The sequence below is a fragment of the Struthio camelus genome, chromosome 1, assembly GCF_040807025.1.
Source record: "Struthio camelus isolate bStrCam1 chromosome 1, bStrCam1.hap1, whole genome shotgun sequence".
Lineage (NCBI taxonomy): Eukaryota > Metazoa > Chordata > Aves > Struthioniformes > Struthionidae > Struthio > Struthio camelus.
The window spans coordinates 144275363-144291946 of NC_090942.1; the positions used below are offsets into that span (position 1 = coordinate 144275363).

The 16584-nt window shown below is 36.6% G+C and overlaps 1 protein-coding gene across 1 annotated transcript in view; it reads left to right on the forward strand.

The window, feature by feature from the left end:
- PUDP (pseudouridine 5'-phosphatase) overlaps positions 1-16375 on the forward strand; it is a 78675-nt gene extending 62300 nt beyond the window's left edge. The window contains exon 4 of the mRNA XM_068921607.1: positions 15368-16375. Coding sequence (XP_068777708.1) covers positions 15368-15544 — 177 coding nt within the window. The 3' untranslated portion in view covers positions 15545-16375. The remainder of the gene's footprint in view (positions 1-15367) is intronic.
- The last annotated feature ends 209 nt before the right edge of the window (positions 16376-16584 follow it).

Sequence of the window (16584 nt, forward strand, 5' to 3'; positions counted from 1 at the left end):
AACTGAGGAACAGCATTTTTAGTTCCTGCCAAATTCCCGTCACCTTGGGGTTTCATTTCAGTCCTTACAAAGTATCATAGAAGAAGCCTTTTTCTCCCCAGCCCTTCCTGAATTATTATTACTATTGGCATCTTATTGCATTTGCTTGTTAGATATATAAAACATATGTTTTTATATATACATTCAGTATATAGCATAAAATATATATACCTTTTACATACAAGTATGTGTTTTTAGGGAGCTGCTGAACCTGATATTCCAGCAAAGGTGAGGCTGCTACAGCTCCATGGCCCCAGGTCCAGCTGGCAGTGAGGGTGAGCAGGTGCTCCCAGTAGTCACACAAACAAATGCATGTTTGCAATAGTCATATACACACATACACATGACCAGCCACACAGAACAAAACAAACAGAAAATACAGCACCATGCAAACGCAAACAGCACCTGTGGCTTCTTCCTGTTCCCCTATCTGGCTGATGAGGATTAAGGTCTTATTAGCGTGAAATGTGGATCCTGCCAGTAACTGGGCTTAGATATTCAGTGCAGCACCTTAGGGAGAGCCTCTCCCACTGATGCAAGATGAGGAGTGTCCCCTGGGCCTGGGGGTTCCTGTGATGCCCTGGGAGGAGCTCCACTGTTGAGCCTTCATGGGCTGGTGCCTCTCCTGTGAGGGACCTGGGAGTAGCCAGAGCCAGGTATTATTTGGGTTCCCCTTCTGCTGTTGTCTCTCTGTGCTCCTCTGCATGTGTGGAGACAAGCTTTTCATCACATAGCCTAACATCACATAGTGTACGTGTGTGTATATGTGTATGCGTATATATTTGTATATATGAAAATGTGTATATCTCCCTGTGTAGGAACAATTTTGACTGCTTAATGTTCCATAATTCATCTTTGGGCTTGCTGTTAGTAATGTTATGTTTCATAACCATAAAAGATTTGGAAAGAAGGCTTTTCATTAATTAAAAACTGTCCACCCAAACTCTGCATCTTCTGTCCAGGAAGGATGATTGGGAAGACACCCAAAGCAGGGAGAAGAACTCTTTTAGAGGTTAAGGAAAGTAGGGAATAACACTGGAATGAAGAACGCTTTAACTGACACTCTGCAGTACGTGGACATGGAATGAGAAACTGCCGCTGCTTAACACAACAAGAACATCTGATTGAGAAAAGTAGAGTGTCATGAGCAAACTTCTTGCTTTCCATCTATATGTAAGATCCTGGAGATCTAAAGGAACTCAGAATGATGGAATTTTCACTTGATTCTGTAAGATTCTCTTTTTGAGTCTTTTGGTAACAGGGCTAAAACTTTACCTAGGTGAGATTATCAGAAATGTAATTCTAGAAAGTATAATTGTTTCTTTCTGGCTTTAATCCATTATCTCTTTATATTCCATAAAACTCTTACTCCTTTACTTGTCATTGAGGAGAGACAGACCGGAAGCAGGTATCTCCAAGATAACATATGTGAGAGAAATTTCAGTCCTCACTCTTTAGGTATTATATTTGTCATCTGATTTATAATTTTTCTCTAGTCAATAATTAACCTTACCTGCATCTCACTAGAAAAGCTGGAATAAATTAGCAAAGTTTTAAAATAAGACAGAGAGCAAACACTACCACTTCTAATCAGAAGCAATTGGAAAAAAAATCACTTGAGATATATCATGTATACCGAGTCATGCTATGTTTGAGATTTTCTTTTACTGCCTATCCTCCTCTTTTTTTATAGTTGCTCCATTTATTTTTTTTCTAGTAGCCAGAACATTTCTTTGTGTGGCAGTGATACTTTGTCACCTTGACATACATGCTGCAGTCTGGTTTCCCCTGGGAATCCTTATATTCTGTCTGAGAACTGAAGCTTCCAAGTTATCAGCAAAATGCGGCGCTCATACCACTCAGCTGCCTGTCAGTTTATCCAGATTCTTGGCAATACCTGTGGCAGTGTCTATTTCAGGACTGATCATATTGCTGTAATAGAGGTGGTTCCCTTCAGTTCGTGTGTTACGATCGTTAGAATGATATAAAATCACTGTTGGCAGTACGCCAGTGTAGTCTTCCTAGTATATAAATGGGCATAATTTGATTTTAATAAAAAGGAAAAAAGGGGGGCTGGCACGGCCTCAGAGAGAATACTTAGGTTTTCCCTCAAAACATGCGTGTTGTAGTCATGTTAACCTTTATTCAGGTGCTTGCTTAAAGTCGACTACAGCTTGATGTAACTGGCAGTTGACTTCAGTAGTTTTATTCATATACTTAGTTAGGCTGACACAAGAATTTATAGGGAAGTGAATTTGCTGTTGACTTAACTGTGAGGAAATGTAATGTCCTTATATGGGCATTGAGGTGATTGAGCCACTTCCTAAAGGAATGGTTTATCCCCTCATCATAGGTTCTATAATAGCCACTTAGCAATATATTTTGTCTTTATTTTTGCTCATTTGTCATTCTAACCTGTAAATGTAGGAAGTTCCATTACAGTGCCATCTGTTTCTACACCACTGAGTGTGGCTGCACACTTTTTGAACAGAAAAATGCAGAAAATAATTGATCCTATACTCTTGAGAAGGATATGCATGATAGCTGTTATACTTTATTTTGTTTTATTTTCTCCAAAGAAGACACTTCATTGCAAGTTCAGTGCCCCTGAATAGTCTGAAGACACCTTCCCTTTTCTCTTACCGTCTGTACATAGTTAAGCTGAATTTTATTATCTTAATAGCTATAGGAAAAGGGTGAAGAATAGGTATAAACAAGATACCTTTTAGTGAGTCCATAGGAGATTTTTGTTTCATGTCTATTTTGTGTGTTCATGTATACATACACTATGTAGGAGCATCTGTGTGCCATAACATAACAGCACAGTAATGTAGCAGCAGCTTTACAGTAACAGTTTCAGCAATATTACAGAGTTTACTGCAGCCAAGATTGCCCCCAACCTTCACATCTCCAACTAGCCCTTCCTTGTTTGTAAGTACAAGGTCCAGCAGAGCATCTCTTCTCATTAGCTGCTTTGTCACCTCTATCAGGAAGGCGTCATCGATGCTCTGCAGGAACCTCCTGGATTGCTTGTGCCCTGCTGTGAGGTCCCTCCAGCAGATATCGACATGGTTAAAGTCCCCCAAAAGGACCAGGGCCTGTGATTGTGAGGCTACTTTCAACTGTCTGTAGAAGGCCTTATCTGCTTTTTCTTGATCAGGTGGCCTGCAGCAAACAGCCACATCAGTGTCATCCATGTTAGTGTGCCCCTTAATCCCTACCCATAAGCTCTCAGCCAGCCCATTGCCCACCCCTAGGCAGAGCTCTACACATTCCAGCTGCTGTCTCACATAAAGGGCAACTGCCTTTCCTCACCTTCCCAGCCTGTCTTTCCTGAAAAGCACATAGCCATCCATGACAGCATTCCAGTCATGCGAGCTATCCCACCATGTCTCTGTAGTCTCAATGAGATCATAGCCCTGCAACTGCACACAGAACTTCAGTTCCTCCTCTTTATCCCCCCTTTGTGTACAGGCACTTCAGAGAAGCATCTGAGCGTGACGATTTCCCAGAAGGGTTGGAAGAGGTTTCCCCATAGTGTTGTCTTTTAGGCACTTCCTTGCCTGCATGCAAATACTTGAGGTACCCCCACTTAAGCCCTATTTTGCTGATTGCATGGACCCTAGAACTCTTCCCTTCCCCTGTCTTGCCTAGTTTAAAGCCCTCTTTACCAGGTTGGCTATCCTGTAGGCAATGACACTTATACTCTGCTTAGTGAGGTGCATCCTGTCTCCCCCAAGTAGATGTTGATCTTCAGAGTCCCATGATCATAGAAACCAAGGCCCTGTTGCCAACACCAGCTGCATAGCCAACTGTTGACTCATGGTATCCTTCCACTCCTCCACACATTCCTCATCCTCACTGGTAGGATCAAGGAGAAAAAAATACAGAAGAGCACACAAGCACAACATATATCACAAGGGAAAAGATGGAAACACATATCTGTTAACAGAGATTAAAGAAAGAGAAGGAAGGAAGGAATGTCTCTACCTTTTGCTGGCAACAAACCATTAGGTTGGCTCAGCTACTTTTGAAACTACCTCCCAAGAAGTAGCTAGGAGAAAATTGTCTAAGGACCTTTGCTGACATTTCTTTTAACCGTGCGCATGGAGTTTAATCTAATTGTGTGTGATGTAAATATATTGAATTGGAACTTACGTTATCCTTTGCATAGATATAACACTCTACTTCTACAATTATTACTATTATTACTCCTCCTCCTCCTCCTCCTCCTCTTTTGGAAGTTAGTACTTTAGTAGAAATAGTTCTGTGAATATAACTAATTTCCAAAGAAAACATTGAAGTAATTCTGTTTCAGCAAATGTCCCCCAAATGACCCAGAGTTGAACCTTCATACCGTTGTGTTTCAAATTCTGACACTTTAAGATTTGTGTTTCTTTAATGTGTTAACTCTTTTTCTTTTTTGAAATTGTATGTTTATTTCTAATTCTAATATGTCATTTAGGTGGTGATTATCTTAAGTTTATTCCTCTTCTTTAGCTTTTCCATATCTCATTTTTCTAATCCTCGTAAGAGAGGTGACTCTCTCCAAGATATTACTGCATTTTTAAGATTTTAGGAGTTGTTTTTGCGTTGGTTTGTACTGGAGTAGGAGATTACGTGCTTTGAATTTCCTAGATTCATTCTGTTGTTTGTTGTGAAACTAGTGCTATTATATTATTCTTGCAAGCAATGTCATTAAAAATTGGCTTAGTTTCTTCTATAAAAAATTAAAAAGATACCAGTTTCCAATGGAAGATCTTTAATGTTAAGGTGTTTACCCAAACTGAACAAATTGGGAGTTCATTTTTTTTTCCAGCTTGATTTATTTTTATTCCTTCTTGTCCTCCTTCCTCTTCTAAAATCTATATTCAGAACAGGCAATTGTTACTCTTCTTTTAAGTAAAATTATTTATTTCCTATTATTGAAACACATATATAATTGTAATTAAACTTTTATTAGTGTTTTGTTATTTTACAGACCGAGCTGCCCTTTGCTAGTTGCTGTATTCATGTTTGGAACTTTAGTCTGTTGAGCTTAAATATTCTCTAAAAGTTCCTTTAAGATGTTTGAAGTTTGAAAGAAACTGATTTTCTTCAGGAGCGCAAAGGATTAAAATGTATCACAGCTACATCTCCCTGATTCTCTGTAGACCACTGGCACTGTGTAGTGTACGGTTCACTGAGAAGGCTGTACTGGAAAGGAAAAGAAGTCCTTTTTCGTGGCTTTTTCTGCACCTAATGAGCCTGTCTAAAGGTGGATGCTTCTTTTCAGCCTTTCTTTCTTTATTGAAGAAATTAGGAAATGACTTTGTTTGAAGCATGCGTGGTACTCACAGGTCATTTTTAAAATTTGTGTCAAAGATTATAGAATAATTAAACATTACAGATGATGTTTAAATCACCTTAATGTACATTTCAGTATGCAAACTCATTTTTCGGGGGGAACACTAGTTAAGAAGAGATCATAAAACAAAATGAGATTATTGCCAAAAAAATATGTAGCTTGAAAAAATTGGGATAGAAAAATCTTTTCCCAAGCACACATCTGACAGATATGTTACTCTTTCAAATCTTGAGCTTGTTTGCTGTTTTGAACAAGTTTTATTTGTGCTCCTATGCTGGCATGCTTTTTGATTTTTTTTTTCTTTTTCTAATTTGTGCATTACCTTCATGTTTACATCCATAGAATGTTGCCACTTAAAAATAAAACACTTTTGTTTCACATGCATTAAAAAAGACTCTCTGTAATTTAAATACGTTGTATTATTACTTTGATGGAAATTTTATTGTTTGCTATACATATAGGGTTACCTGGTTTTTTCACCATGTCAAATTATTTTCATCTACAAATAAGGCTTTAACAGTTTCTCACTGGTTTTGAATTAGATGAAGTGAGAAATGAAACAGAAGTACTCTGTAAAGCAGAATAAGAATTTAATAACCGCTAGAGCAGAGCAGTCCTTTTTAAAGACAAAAAAAAAAAGGTCAATAAGTAAGCTTTTCAGTAATAAAACTGAAATCTGCCAGGACAGAATATAATGCTCTCTTAAGACAAAACCAACACAACTATTTATTCAGAAGTTCTGCAATAGGAATAATACAACAATAAACACAGAAAAGTCCCAAATGCACTTGTTAAAAGATACTTGAGTATGTATGTGAGGAGGAATCGAAATCTAAGGGATACAGGTGCAAACTAGTGCTTTGTCTGCCCCTTGTTTAGAGTAATGTTCCCATCCTGAGCTGAGCGTCTTCCTTCTGGAGAAATCATCTGAGTCTGCATGAGGTGTAGTTCTGGATAGCTCCATGTGGATCAGCTGCCAGAAATTCTGCAGCTCCTGCTAGGTTTATTGTAGACAAGTGGTAATGTCCAGTTACAGAAAATGAGCAGGGTACCTAGTCATTGTCAGCCATTTGTGCTGTGACTGTGAGCTTGTAGATATTCTCTAGGACAAAAAGATTTGTGTTTTTTCAGGAAATACTTTCGATACCTACTCCCAGCTTCAGTTTGAGACTTAGAGTTTGGATTCATCAAAATGGCTCCTTCTTTGACCTTACCTGGTTTGCATCTCTGACGTGTTTGTTCATGAGGCATGATGCATGTAACTGGCTCTAGCTCTGCACAAGTGGAAGGCTACCAATAAGATTGGGGCCTCAAGCAGAGACTGGGAGAATTGGGTTTGTTCAGCCTTAAAAAGAAATGGCTATGGGGAAGCCTTAAAAAGAGATGGCTGTGGGGAGATCTTACTGGTGTCTGCAGTTATCATTAGAAGTTATAGAGGAGATGAGGTCAGACTCTCCTCAAAGGTGCAAAGTGATAGCGATAGTAAGGAACAGATCTGAGCTGGAACACAGGAAGTTCTGGTTGAATATTAGGAAAGCTGTTTTCATCAAGAGGGCAGTGAAATATGGGAGCAGGGTGCTGAGCAGGGGTGTGGAACCTCCATCCTTGGAGGTACTAAAAACTCAGCTGCTCTAGCTGGAAATGCTTTGCGTAGAGGGTAGGACTAGATGACCTCCAGTGATCCCTTCCAGTGTAAATTATTCTGTGTTTCTGAGCTTGGCATTCAAGGTGCAGTTACATGTATGTCTTGTGTATTACTTGCCACAAAAATTCGGTGGTTTTAAAAAATTTATAAAGTGTACTTTTATGTGAAAGGAAAGGCAACATAGATATTAACTATTTCGTTGCACAGAATTCCTTTATTAGGCTACTTTTAGAGATAAGTGACACATTAAAAAAAAGTGTGTTAAATAGTATCAGTAGCCCTCAATACAGAGCATGTTGAGTATTTGCCTTGTGTCCTCCATAAATGAACAATACTCTTCTATTACTATTCCAAGCTACAGTTGATTGAGTTAGATTTCTGCTGTTGAGATAATTGGACACTGTTTCAGAAATGCCTGGGAATTTCTTGAGGCCTGTAACACAAGATGCCTTACAAAGTTCTTAGTGTGTTGTCCTCTAAACACACAATCCTCTATAAAAAGAATGCTCCAGCCATCCGGAATGATCAGAATAACCCCGCATGTAAATGTGACCTTCTCTGTGCTTCACAGAGTCGCAGTGTCTGGGTCCAGCTGTCAGTCACAGAAGCACTTTCTTTCCCTTGATTGAATCTTGAATAGAAGCAAGAAACTTGAAATTTCTCCATGTTCTTCCTTTTCCAAACTGTTTTACTCCTTCTGGCCCACCTTAGGATAATGTCCTATGAGCTGATTTGTGAGAGAGTAGCTGCTGATGTGAGCGTAAAGGTAAACTGGCATTTACACAAGAAATGTGGAGTACTTTACCAACCCACTGAAAGGCATTTAAGATGGGTAGATGTAACACACTGGGTTTTTTTTTCCCCTTTAGAATCCTGCTTGTGATTTTTGTTTTAAACTTGTACCTCTTGTGGTAACTAAGTTGATTCTTGTACTGACCTGCACTGTCACTCCTAGTAATAAGATAATAAAAAGCTGAATTAAAAAAAATGTTTATATATTTTCCAAACAGTTCTTAATATGAATCTTTGAGTCATGAAGAACGGTGGCTGGTAGTTAGTATTCTGGATACTCTGATGCTTAATTCATTTGATTGCAAATAAGTTCCCAGCTTGTTTGTTCATTTGTATAACATTTAAAAGCATCTTAGCGTAGTGCTTATTTTCCTTAATAGAACTAACCTGGGAGACTGTAAGCTGCATAACTTCTTTAGGCAATATATTTAATATGATTCCGTTATCCATGACTAGTTAAATTCGCATATAACCTTAAAGTAAAATGTAATTAATTCATTACTGCTACTGAAACTTTTTCCAGGTATTTCTGGAAAGAGCAGAAATCAAAAGATAGGATAGAATCATTAATCAAATTATTTCATTATTTTTGTGGTTAATTATTTAGACAGTTAACACAATGGGAGGCCAAAATTGCAAATACCTATAGCTACTTAGAATACATTCATTCAATAATATTTAAATAAATCTTCTGGTAAATGCGTCACCCAGAAATCCAGTTTTCCCTTGTTCCTAGATATTTTGTATAACAAAGAGTGGGAAAAAAGAAAACATTCATAACCTAAACAATAGCCCAGCAGCTATGCTATGACATATTAGTGAAGTTGCTGTGCTCTTTCTCTCTTTTTGTGAGTTTCCACCACCAAGCATAAATGATAAACAGACTTTTCAGCATCCCACCATTTAGTAAGGGATGTAGATGGGTCTGCAGTGTCTTCTGCATTATGCTGTGGTTGACAGAAATCTCTAGATCACTCACACTGGTAACAGTTCATCAGTAGGGGAGCTCTTTTAGAAGTTGGAAGAAGTTGAGTCAGCAAGGAAGAGAATTAAAAATTGTTGAACAAAACAAAAGGTGTAATGACACTAGTATACCTTTCAGACTAATAATTTATTTCTTAGATGCTACTTAGTTCTGAATTGTGACCACAGGCTATGAGCTAGAGTAAATAAAAATACATGTTTGGCATAGAAAAGTCTAGGAGTTATATTTAAAAATGAAAGGCCTGAATAGTTAAACAACAGCCTTTTAGAGATGAAAAACCTAATTCTGAAAGCAATTTGGTAACCAAAATCATGAAGATTTAAAAATCCTGAGCTAGCTGTGCTTGTTGGATTTCTTCCTGAGGCTCTTTGGTGGGCTCACTTCAAAGCCCAGTGAAGTCAATGCGGATTTTTTTTTTTTTTGGTGATATGATGGGATTTGAATTTTCATATTTACAGAAGATTTCATTTTGCATGTATACATAAATGAATGTAACATCACAATTGACCTATATATTTTTGGCTCAGAGACGGAAGTGTGGGTACACAAAGGTGCTTGAAAGCTACAGTGTTTGTGTTTAGAATGTCTCCAGTAAACCCTGTAAAACCAATGAAAAGCACACAGATAAAGTTGTAAGGTGAATAATAGTCTGAGATTTTGTACAGTAGTAGGATCTTCACAGAGCTCTCCAAAACAGAAACAGAAAAAACAAACCAAACCAAAACAAACAACTGTTGGTGTTTATAATGTTATCTAAACTTTTTTTCCAATCAAGTAACTTTTGAATCAAGGTGTTCTAAAGGGAAACTGCAGATTATGTGGAGAAGATTATGGAAGAAAATGTTTCCAGTATAATATTACCAAATGTTTCCAGACGGCAAAATTTACAACTAGCATTTGTCACCTTTTTGTGCAGTTGATTTAATAATGAAGGAGAATAATCTGTGATGATAAACAGTGAAATTACAGAAGTATAAGATGCAATCCATAAGAAGCACCAAATGTAACATGTCACGTTCTGATACCTTTTGTTTCTGTGTCATTTGAGGACAGAAGGTGTATTAGGCTTCTATGGTGCCTTATTACCAAGCACAGAAGGAGACTAATCCTGTTTAGAAGTTGAGAATGGCATAGGACAACCTCTCAAAGGTCTTACTAGCCCCCTTTTTTTTTTATGATTCAGTTACTCTAAAATGTTTTTCTAGCTGTGGCTGCCATATGGTCATCTATGCATGTTCCATATGTGAGGGGGGAAAAAAAAAAGGACAGCAGCAATAGTTTATCAGTCATTTGATTAATGAGGCAGAAATCATCTCTTCCACTTTACCTCACTTTTCATGGGACCTCTGTAAGGCTACTTCCCATTTAGGATTTAGATTAGCAAGTGAACTGATGTTTTGAAATTTCAGTAGTTATTTTTTCTTTATATACTTTGAAGCCTCAAAATTCTACTATTTTCCCCTTTTGCTTTGATTCAGCAGGAATCAAATTATTAATCTTTTTTATTTTCCTTTTCTTTTTTTTTTTTTTTTCTGGTCAGAGTGCGGTTTTTCTCCAGACCTGCAGTGGTTATAACATGGTTTTTATGGGTACAGGGACAGTCATTCTGACACTAGGCCCTCAGAAGGCAGGCTAATATTAATTTAGTTCTGTTTAGGCCTCAACAGTATAGAAGATCTCTGAGGTACGATTTCCCAGTGTGAAAGACTTAACCACGTTAGTGTCAGTTTGAACAGACCACAAGGCCAGATAAGAGTAACTGAGAGCAGGAAAAAGAAAACTGAAGTTAAATGTTTTCCCATTATTTTCCATAGTAGCTGTTTCCCAGGGAGTATATAGTAAATACAAAGTAATAATAATAAATTAAAGGAAGATATTTGGGGAGTAAAAGGTTGGCGATAACAAGTACTCAGTTCCTGGTCTTCTCACTTTTTAATCAAAGGAAAATGAAATACTTGATACTCTTACCAGCAAGAGCCTGGTTCCAACGCAAAGTGCTGAAATGTATGTTTTAGTCCCAGTGTCTGCAAATATTTTGAGTTCTATGAGATAAAGAGCCTAAATTGAGACCAGAACCTGCAAACAGAACATTTTTCTCACCAAAATACAAAATTCTTTACAGAGGAGTAGAAGGTAGTGGTTTAATTTGCGAACAAGTCACTTGTGTGTAAATGATCCCGTCTTTAGTCTCATTTTTCTCCTATTTTAGAATTGATATGATAATGCCATCTATGATTGAGGATATTTGTTTAATAAGGATTCCTTGTTCCTCACCTCTGGCTCATTCATATTATCTACACAGGTTTGTCAAGGTCTTAATATCAAAACTATATATTTTTTTCTTCAGTTAAACGATTTTTCATATACATGTCCAGTGAAATATAAATTAATGTGCTTTATTGCTTTATTTTCTTTTAAGCATCTAGTTCATTCCAGATTAAAAACTGTCCTACATTAATATTACCATTTGAGAGGTTTCATGTCAGCAGTATTGATCAGTGACACAAGTTGTAGAAATAATGCAGAGAAGGAGCCAAAATCTCACAGCTAAAGTCTGTATAAATCTCATCTGTCTCTCTCAATTGGAGTGATGCTAATGTTGCAATATTTATGCAAAAAAGGGAAGAACTTGGCTGCTTTCATATCTCTAAATTTAGTATGTGGGTGGGCAGCGGACAGTTTCTGCCCATCTCTGTACAGCCAAGTTAATAAATCCATTTTGTATGTGACCTTTCGTCATCCATTAAAAATGTTGCTGTGGTGTTGACAATGTAGCAAGAAAGACTGGAGGAAGACCTAGTACACTTATTTCCTGTAACATTAAAGCTACTATAATTATGGGTCATTTGCCTGGCTTCTTCGGTAATTAAGAGTTTTAATTGCTTCTAGTTCCAGGGAATTAGTTAAGCTTTTCATTATGCATATTGCCTTCCATAATCATCGACTTCTCTCGTACAGCAAGCTTAGTGACATCACGGAAGTCAATTAGGTCTTTCAAGGCAGAACGGTGAAGTACATTTCTTTGTACAGAGTGGATTAGAAAAAAGTTTCTGAAAAGCCTTGATAATGCTGTTTGTGCAGCGTTTAAGCTTACTCTTTAAAAGGCAGAGCAAGACAGGGTTTCATTTACTATTTTGAAATGCACAGAGAGCTTAGAGACTAGGGATTTAGGTCACAAAGCAATACATTGTTAAGAGCAAAACCAATAGGCAGCACTGTGCTTCAATTCAGATAGCAATTGTTCTAAGCTTTGCAGGATCATCTGGATATGTATTTGTAGTTAGTAATAGTGATAATGATCAACAGATTGAAAATGTCAGTGTTAAAATTGGAGTGGGGAAAAAAAGCAATTTATTGACTGAATAAAGGAAATTAGCACAAGAGAGATTAGTTTCTTCCATTGTTCTCTAAGCATGAAAGCAGTTGCATTGTAGAAAGCACCTCTTACTTTCCCTTGACTTACTCCAAGTTGAGATCTTGATGAACGTTTTTAAAAAAAAAAAAAAAAGAAAACAGGAAGAAAGGATACGTTCCTTCTTTCTAGTCTACAGTCTGTGATGTAAATAAGTATATGTAGTGCAGCCATTAAATGTCTTGCAAAAATGTTTTCTTTGAATGAAATAAAGTTTTGGCAGGTTGCAACATGATTCTCTTAGAAGAAACAACCAAACAGGGAATCACTAAAATGAGTGCGTGCATCACTAGTTTTTCCTGGTGAAGGAGCTGTGTGTTGGGGAACCTAAAAGATGTAGTATTCTGCTGTATATTCTCCCACTGCTTCACATCTGGATTCAGTCAAAAGTTAAACTAAGTTTAGCAATTCATTGCTGTTACCCTCATTCGCTATTGGTTGCCATGTCCATTGCGTTGTGAAGAAAAGGACAAGAAAACTCATCTTGAGTGTGTAGGAAAGGATTTAACACATTGATAGTGACTATAGCAAAGGGCCTAATGCATAAGAGAGATGTGTGATAAGACAGAGCCAAGCTGCACTGTCTGAAGTGTGGGAGGAAAATTGTACAAACCATCCTAAATCTACTTTGAATTACCAAAATGACTTATGTTAATAAACTTAATATGAATAGTAGTAGCACAGCTAATAAAAATGATAATAACTGCAATCTGAACTGCAGAGGTGTTAGAAACCACTTAGTGTGCATCAGAATTTTCAGATGCTTGGCCATGCCAAAAGTTGCTCTGGATTATCCATGACCAAAAATTCAAACTTCAGACTGTGTAATGTCAAGAAGAGATGTTTTATTTTATACAGGAATGAATTCCGGAAGATTCATCTCATATTATATAAAAGATCAGACTAGATGATCTGCCTGATTTTATATAAATTGTTGAAAATCCAGTTGCAATTTGTTTGTGTTTGTAAAATTTCTAGGATCTTGTGTTTTCACCATGTGGCTGTCTTCAGCTCTTTGGCCTGTTTCATATATTTACTTTGATCCTCAGCTTGTGCTACCTCAGAACTGATACATTTTCTTGCTATGCATGCTTGATGACATCTTTCATACTCTTTATGTTGAAAAGCAAAATTTTATCTTCAATGTTACTGATAACTAACCAATTAAAAAAAAAGTTCACTCTACCATTGCAACACAATCTGAAATATGCAAACTGGAAGATTCAATTATATTTCTTTCTCCTTCTCCTTACAGAGAACACTTACGTCTGTCACATGTCTGTAAAAGTACCAGGGTACTAAATAAGTCATTTCATTTTTTGATTTTTTTTTGCTTTAGCTACCAACATTTAATAATAATAATTTCTAAGGATTAATTTAATACCAATGACAATTCACAAAACCTACCTGTACTTTTCAATTTGCTTAAGATTATTCCCCTTGAAACATATAACAGCCTTGGAAGCGTTCTCAGGATGCTATTTGACAATGCAATAAAGTTAATCTACTTAATGTTTCAAAAATGTTTATATTTTACTGAAATGTATCTTAGCTACAAAAAAAAGGAATAGTTCAGTTCTGTAAAATGATTTACAGAACAGCCCAATTGCTCAAGCCCTAGTATTATGTAAATATATACATAAAAGTTGAGAGGTAGTAAAAGGGCAAGCTTTCTCAGCATTTTAGTTCTTCATATCTGTTTATATTTTTCAGATTTGAACTCTTAGATATGCTATAAAATATTCCAGCAGTGGGCAGGATAAAGAAGAGATGTGGGTCAAGCCTCACTGTAAGCCAGATGTTGAAAGTAGCTTTCTAGATTTCCAAAACTCACCAGGAATTAGGCAAACCAAACATTACTGAAGGTGGGATTTTAACCTTACCTTTGGTATAGTCACACTTAATTTTAGTAAATGTTTCCTGTTGTATGCGCTGAAGTTTATTAAGTAGTCGACTGAGCTCATGATTATTTTCTCAAAGCATCCATAAATAGTTTTTTTCCCATGAATATATGTAATTTGTAGCCCTAAAAGACACCTAAGAAAGAATATTCCTTTGATTGTTTTCTTCAAAGTTTTTGCAACCTTTTTTTATTTGTTATAAATGTATACCTACATGAATAATTCATACCTTATAGATATAAAATGTTAGGATGACACACCTCTGCTATTTTGATTTTATTTATAAAATTTCAATTTTTACATTTGCCCTCAAACTGGAATAGTGAACAATATTTTTAAATAAAGATTTTTAAATAGATTATTAATTTTAACTCTTTGGATCAGAAAAATCAATTTCTAGTCCTGTAATCAAACACTACGATAATTTATCCACATTAGTATTAAATGCTGGAAGACGGAAAAACTATGGAGTCTTTGACAAATAGTATGTTATATATTTATTATTCTATATTATACTGTTAAACTACAAAATTTGCATAAATACAACATTAATTATTTTTAAAAACTTGCTTCTAAACTGAGATTTGGAATGCCTGTGACTATGTAGGACATGGAACTTTTACTGATTAAACTCTCTCATCTCTAAGGCTACTGCCTTTCGGTATAATTGCTAATTTTCTTTGTCAGCATGACTTTGGAAGAAATTAAGCAAATCAGAACATGAATTTGACAACACTAGTCTCACAATTAACTTCTGTCTTACTTTCTGCACTCCACCAAAATCCTAATATTGACCTAGATATTGTAGTCGTGTTCCCTCTCACGTATTTAAGAAATGTCACTGCTTTTGCCATTTTACAAGTTGTAAAACAGGTCTTGAAGGGTTAAATTAGCTTCTTATCAAGATATTTCAGCACATGCATAAGTTTATTTTAAACTTATCCTTAAATCCATCCCAATAAAACAAATCACTTAGGAGCATCTGGATAATCAGTTGTTCGGGTTTAAGTACATGTGTAGATGCTTTTTTTGAAGTGAAATGAATTTAAGGTTAATTACCATGCAGATGTTCAAATTGAGAGGTTTGCACTTGTTCTCATTAGTGGTGTCTGAGCCAGGAATTGAATTTAGCTCTCCTGCTAACTTGTATGCAGGGTCATTCTCTCTTTGGTAAAACAAACAATAAAAAGTTTGTAATAACATAATTCTTCTTTTTCTTCATTCCCCTCACCTCCTTGTTTCTCAGTGCCTTGTGTTTGAAGATTCACCACTTGGAGTCAAAGGAGCACTGGCTGCAGGAATGCAAGTGGTTATGATTCCAGATGAAAATTTAAATCCAGATCTTAAAAAGGAAGCAACTCTGGTGCTGAACTCTATGGAGGACTTCAGACCAGAACTGTTTGGTTTACCGGCATATGATTAATGCCTCAAGTCTATGAACTTGCACTTGACTGGAGATCGGGAAAGTGGAATGAAATCTTGTTAAGATGTTATGATTGTTTTGCACCTTTCCCTCCATTCCTCAAAACTAGAGCACAGAAATCCTGTTAACACCAAGTCTTCCACACTGTACAATTAAAGTTGATTGGTAACATTTATCAATTGTCATCACGATGCATGCTAAGTTAAAGCAGTGTTTCTTCTTGTGAAGTGAATCCAGCTTTGTTCTCTGCACGTCATAATGTTTTCTGGGAATGCTATGAAACTATTTAGACAATTTATTGAAACTGCACTTGAAGCTTCCTGTTCTGTTTCCTCTTGAATGCCTTGTTGTTTAGCTCTTAACCAGAAATCTGTTCTGGGCTGGCTGTTGTCCCATTACATAGTTTTTGATCCAGTTATTGCTATCAACATGTTTATCCACTTCCTCTTCCTAGACTTGCCCATGTATTCCCCCTTGTATTCCCTTGTCATTTTTTTGGCAATTATTCTCTTCGTTTGTTGTACTTGCTGTGTTTTCTTGTTTTATTTTCTTGGGGGTTGAATGAGATAACTTCCAGAGGCCCCTTAAAACCTATGTTATTCTGTAATTCTGTGATTATCTTTTTTGACCATGGTGAATGCCTGCTAGGAGCTATGCAAGGTTGTGTGATTCTACCCTTTAACCAGTGCTTTGCATTCTTTCCTCTCTTTATATTCTTCTTGTTTTCCATTTTGCTGTGTTGCCTTTCATTCCTAGGAAATGAATCCATCTTTTCTCCCTGTTTTCATTCTGATGAAGTTTCTGATAAAGCTTTAACTCCTTGATATCTAAGTTGCTTTCTCTGGTCTGTCACGGTTTGAATCATCACGGCCAAACCAGTTGAAAGGTATAACAAAAAATGTATTAACCGTAACAATATCTAAAACAGGTTTGAGGGTGTCGGTGTAGGGGTTCCTGCTGATAGTGGATGGATTTGCAATAACAGATAACAGTAACAAGAATGCACAAATACAATAACCCGAGTAAACAAATGCAAACGA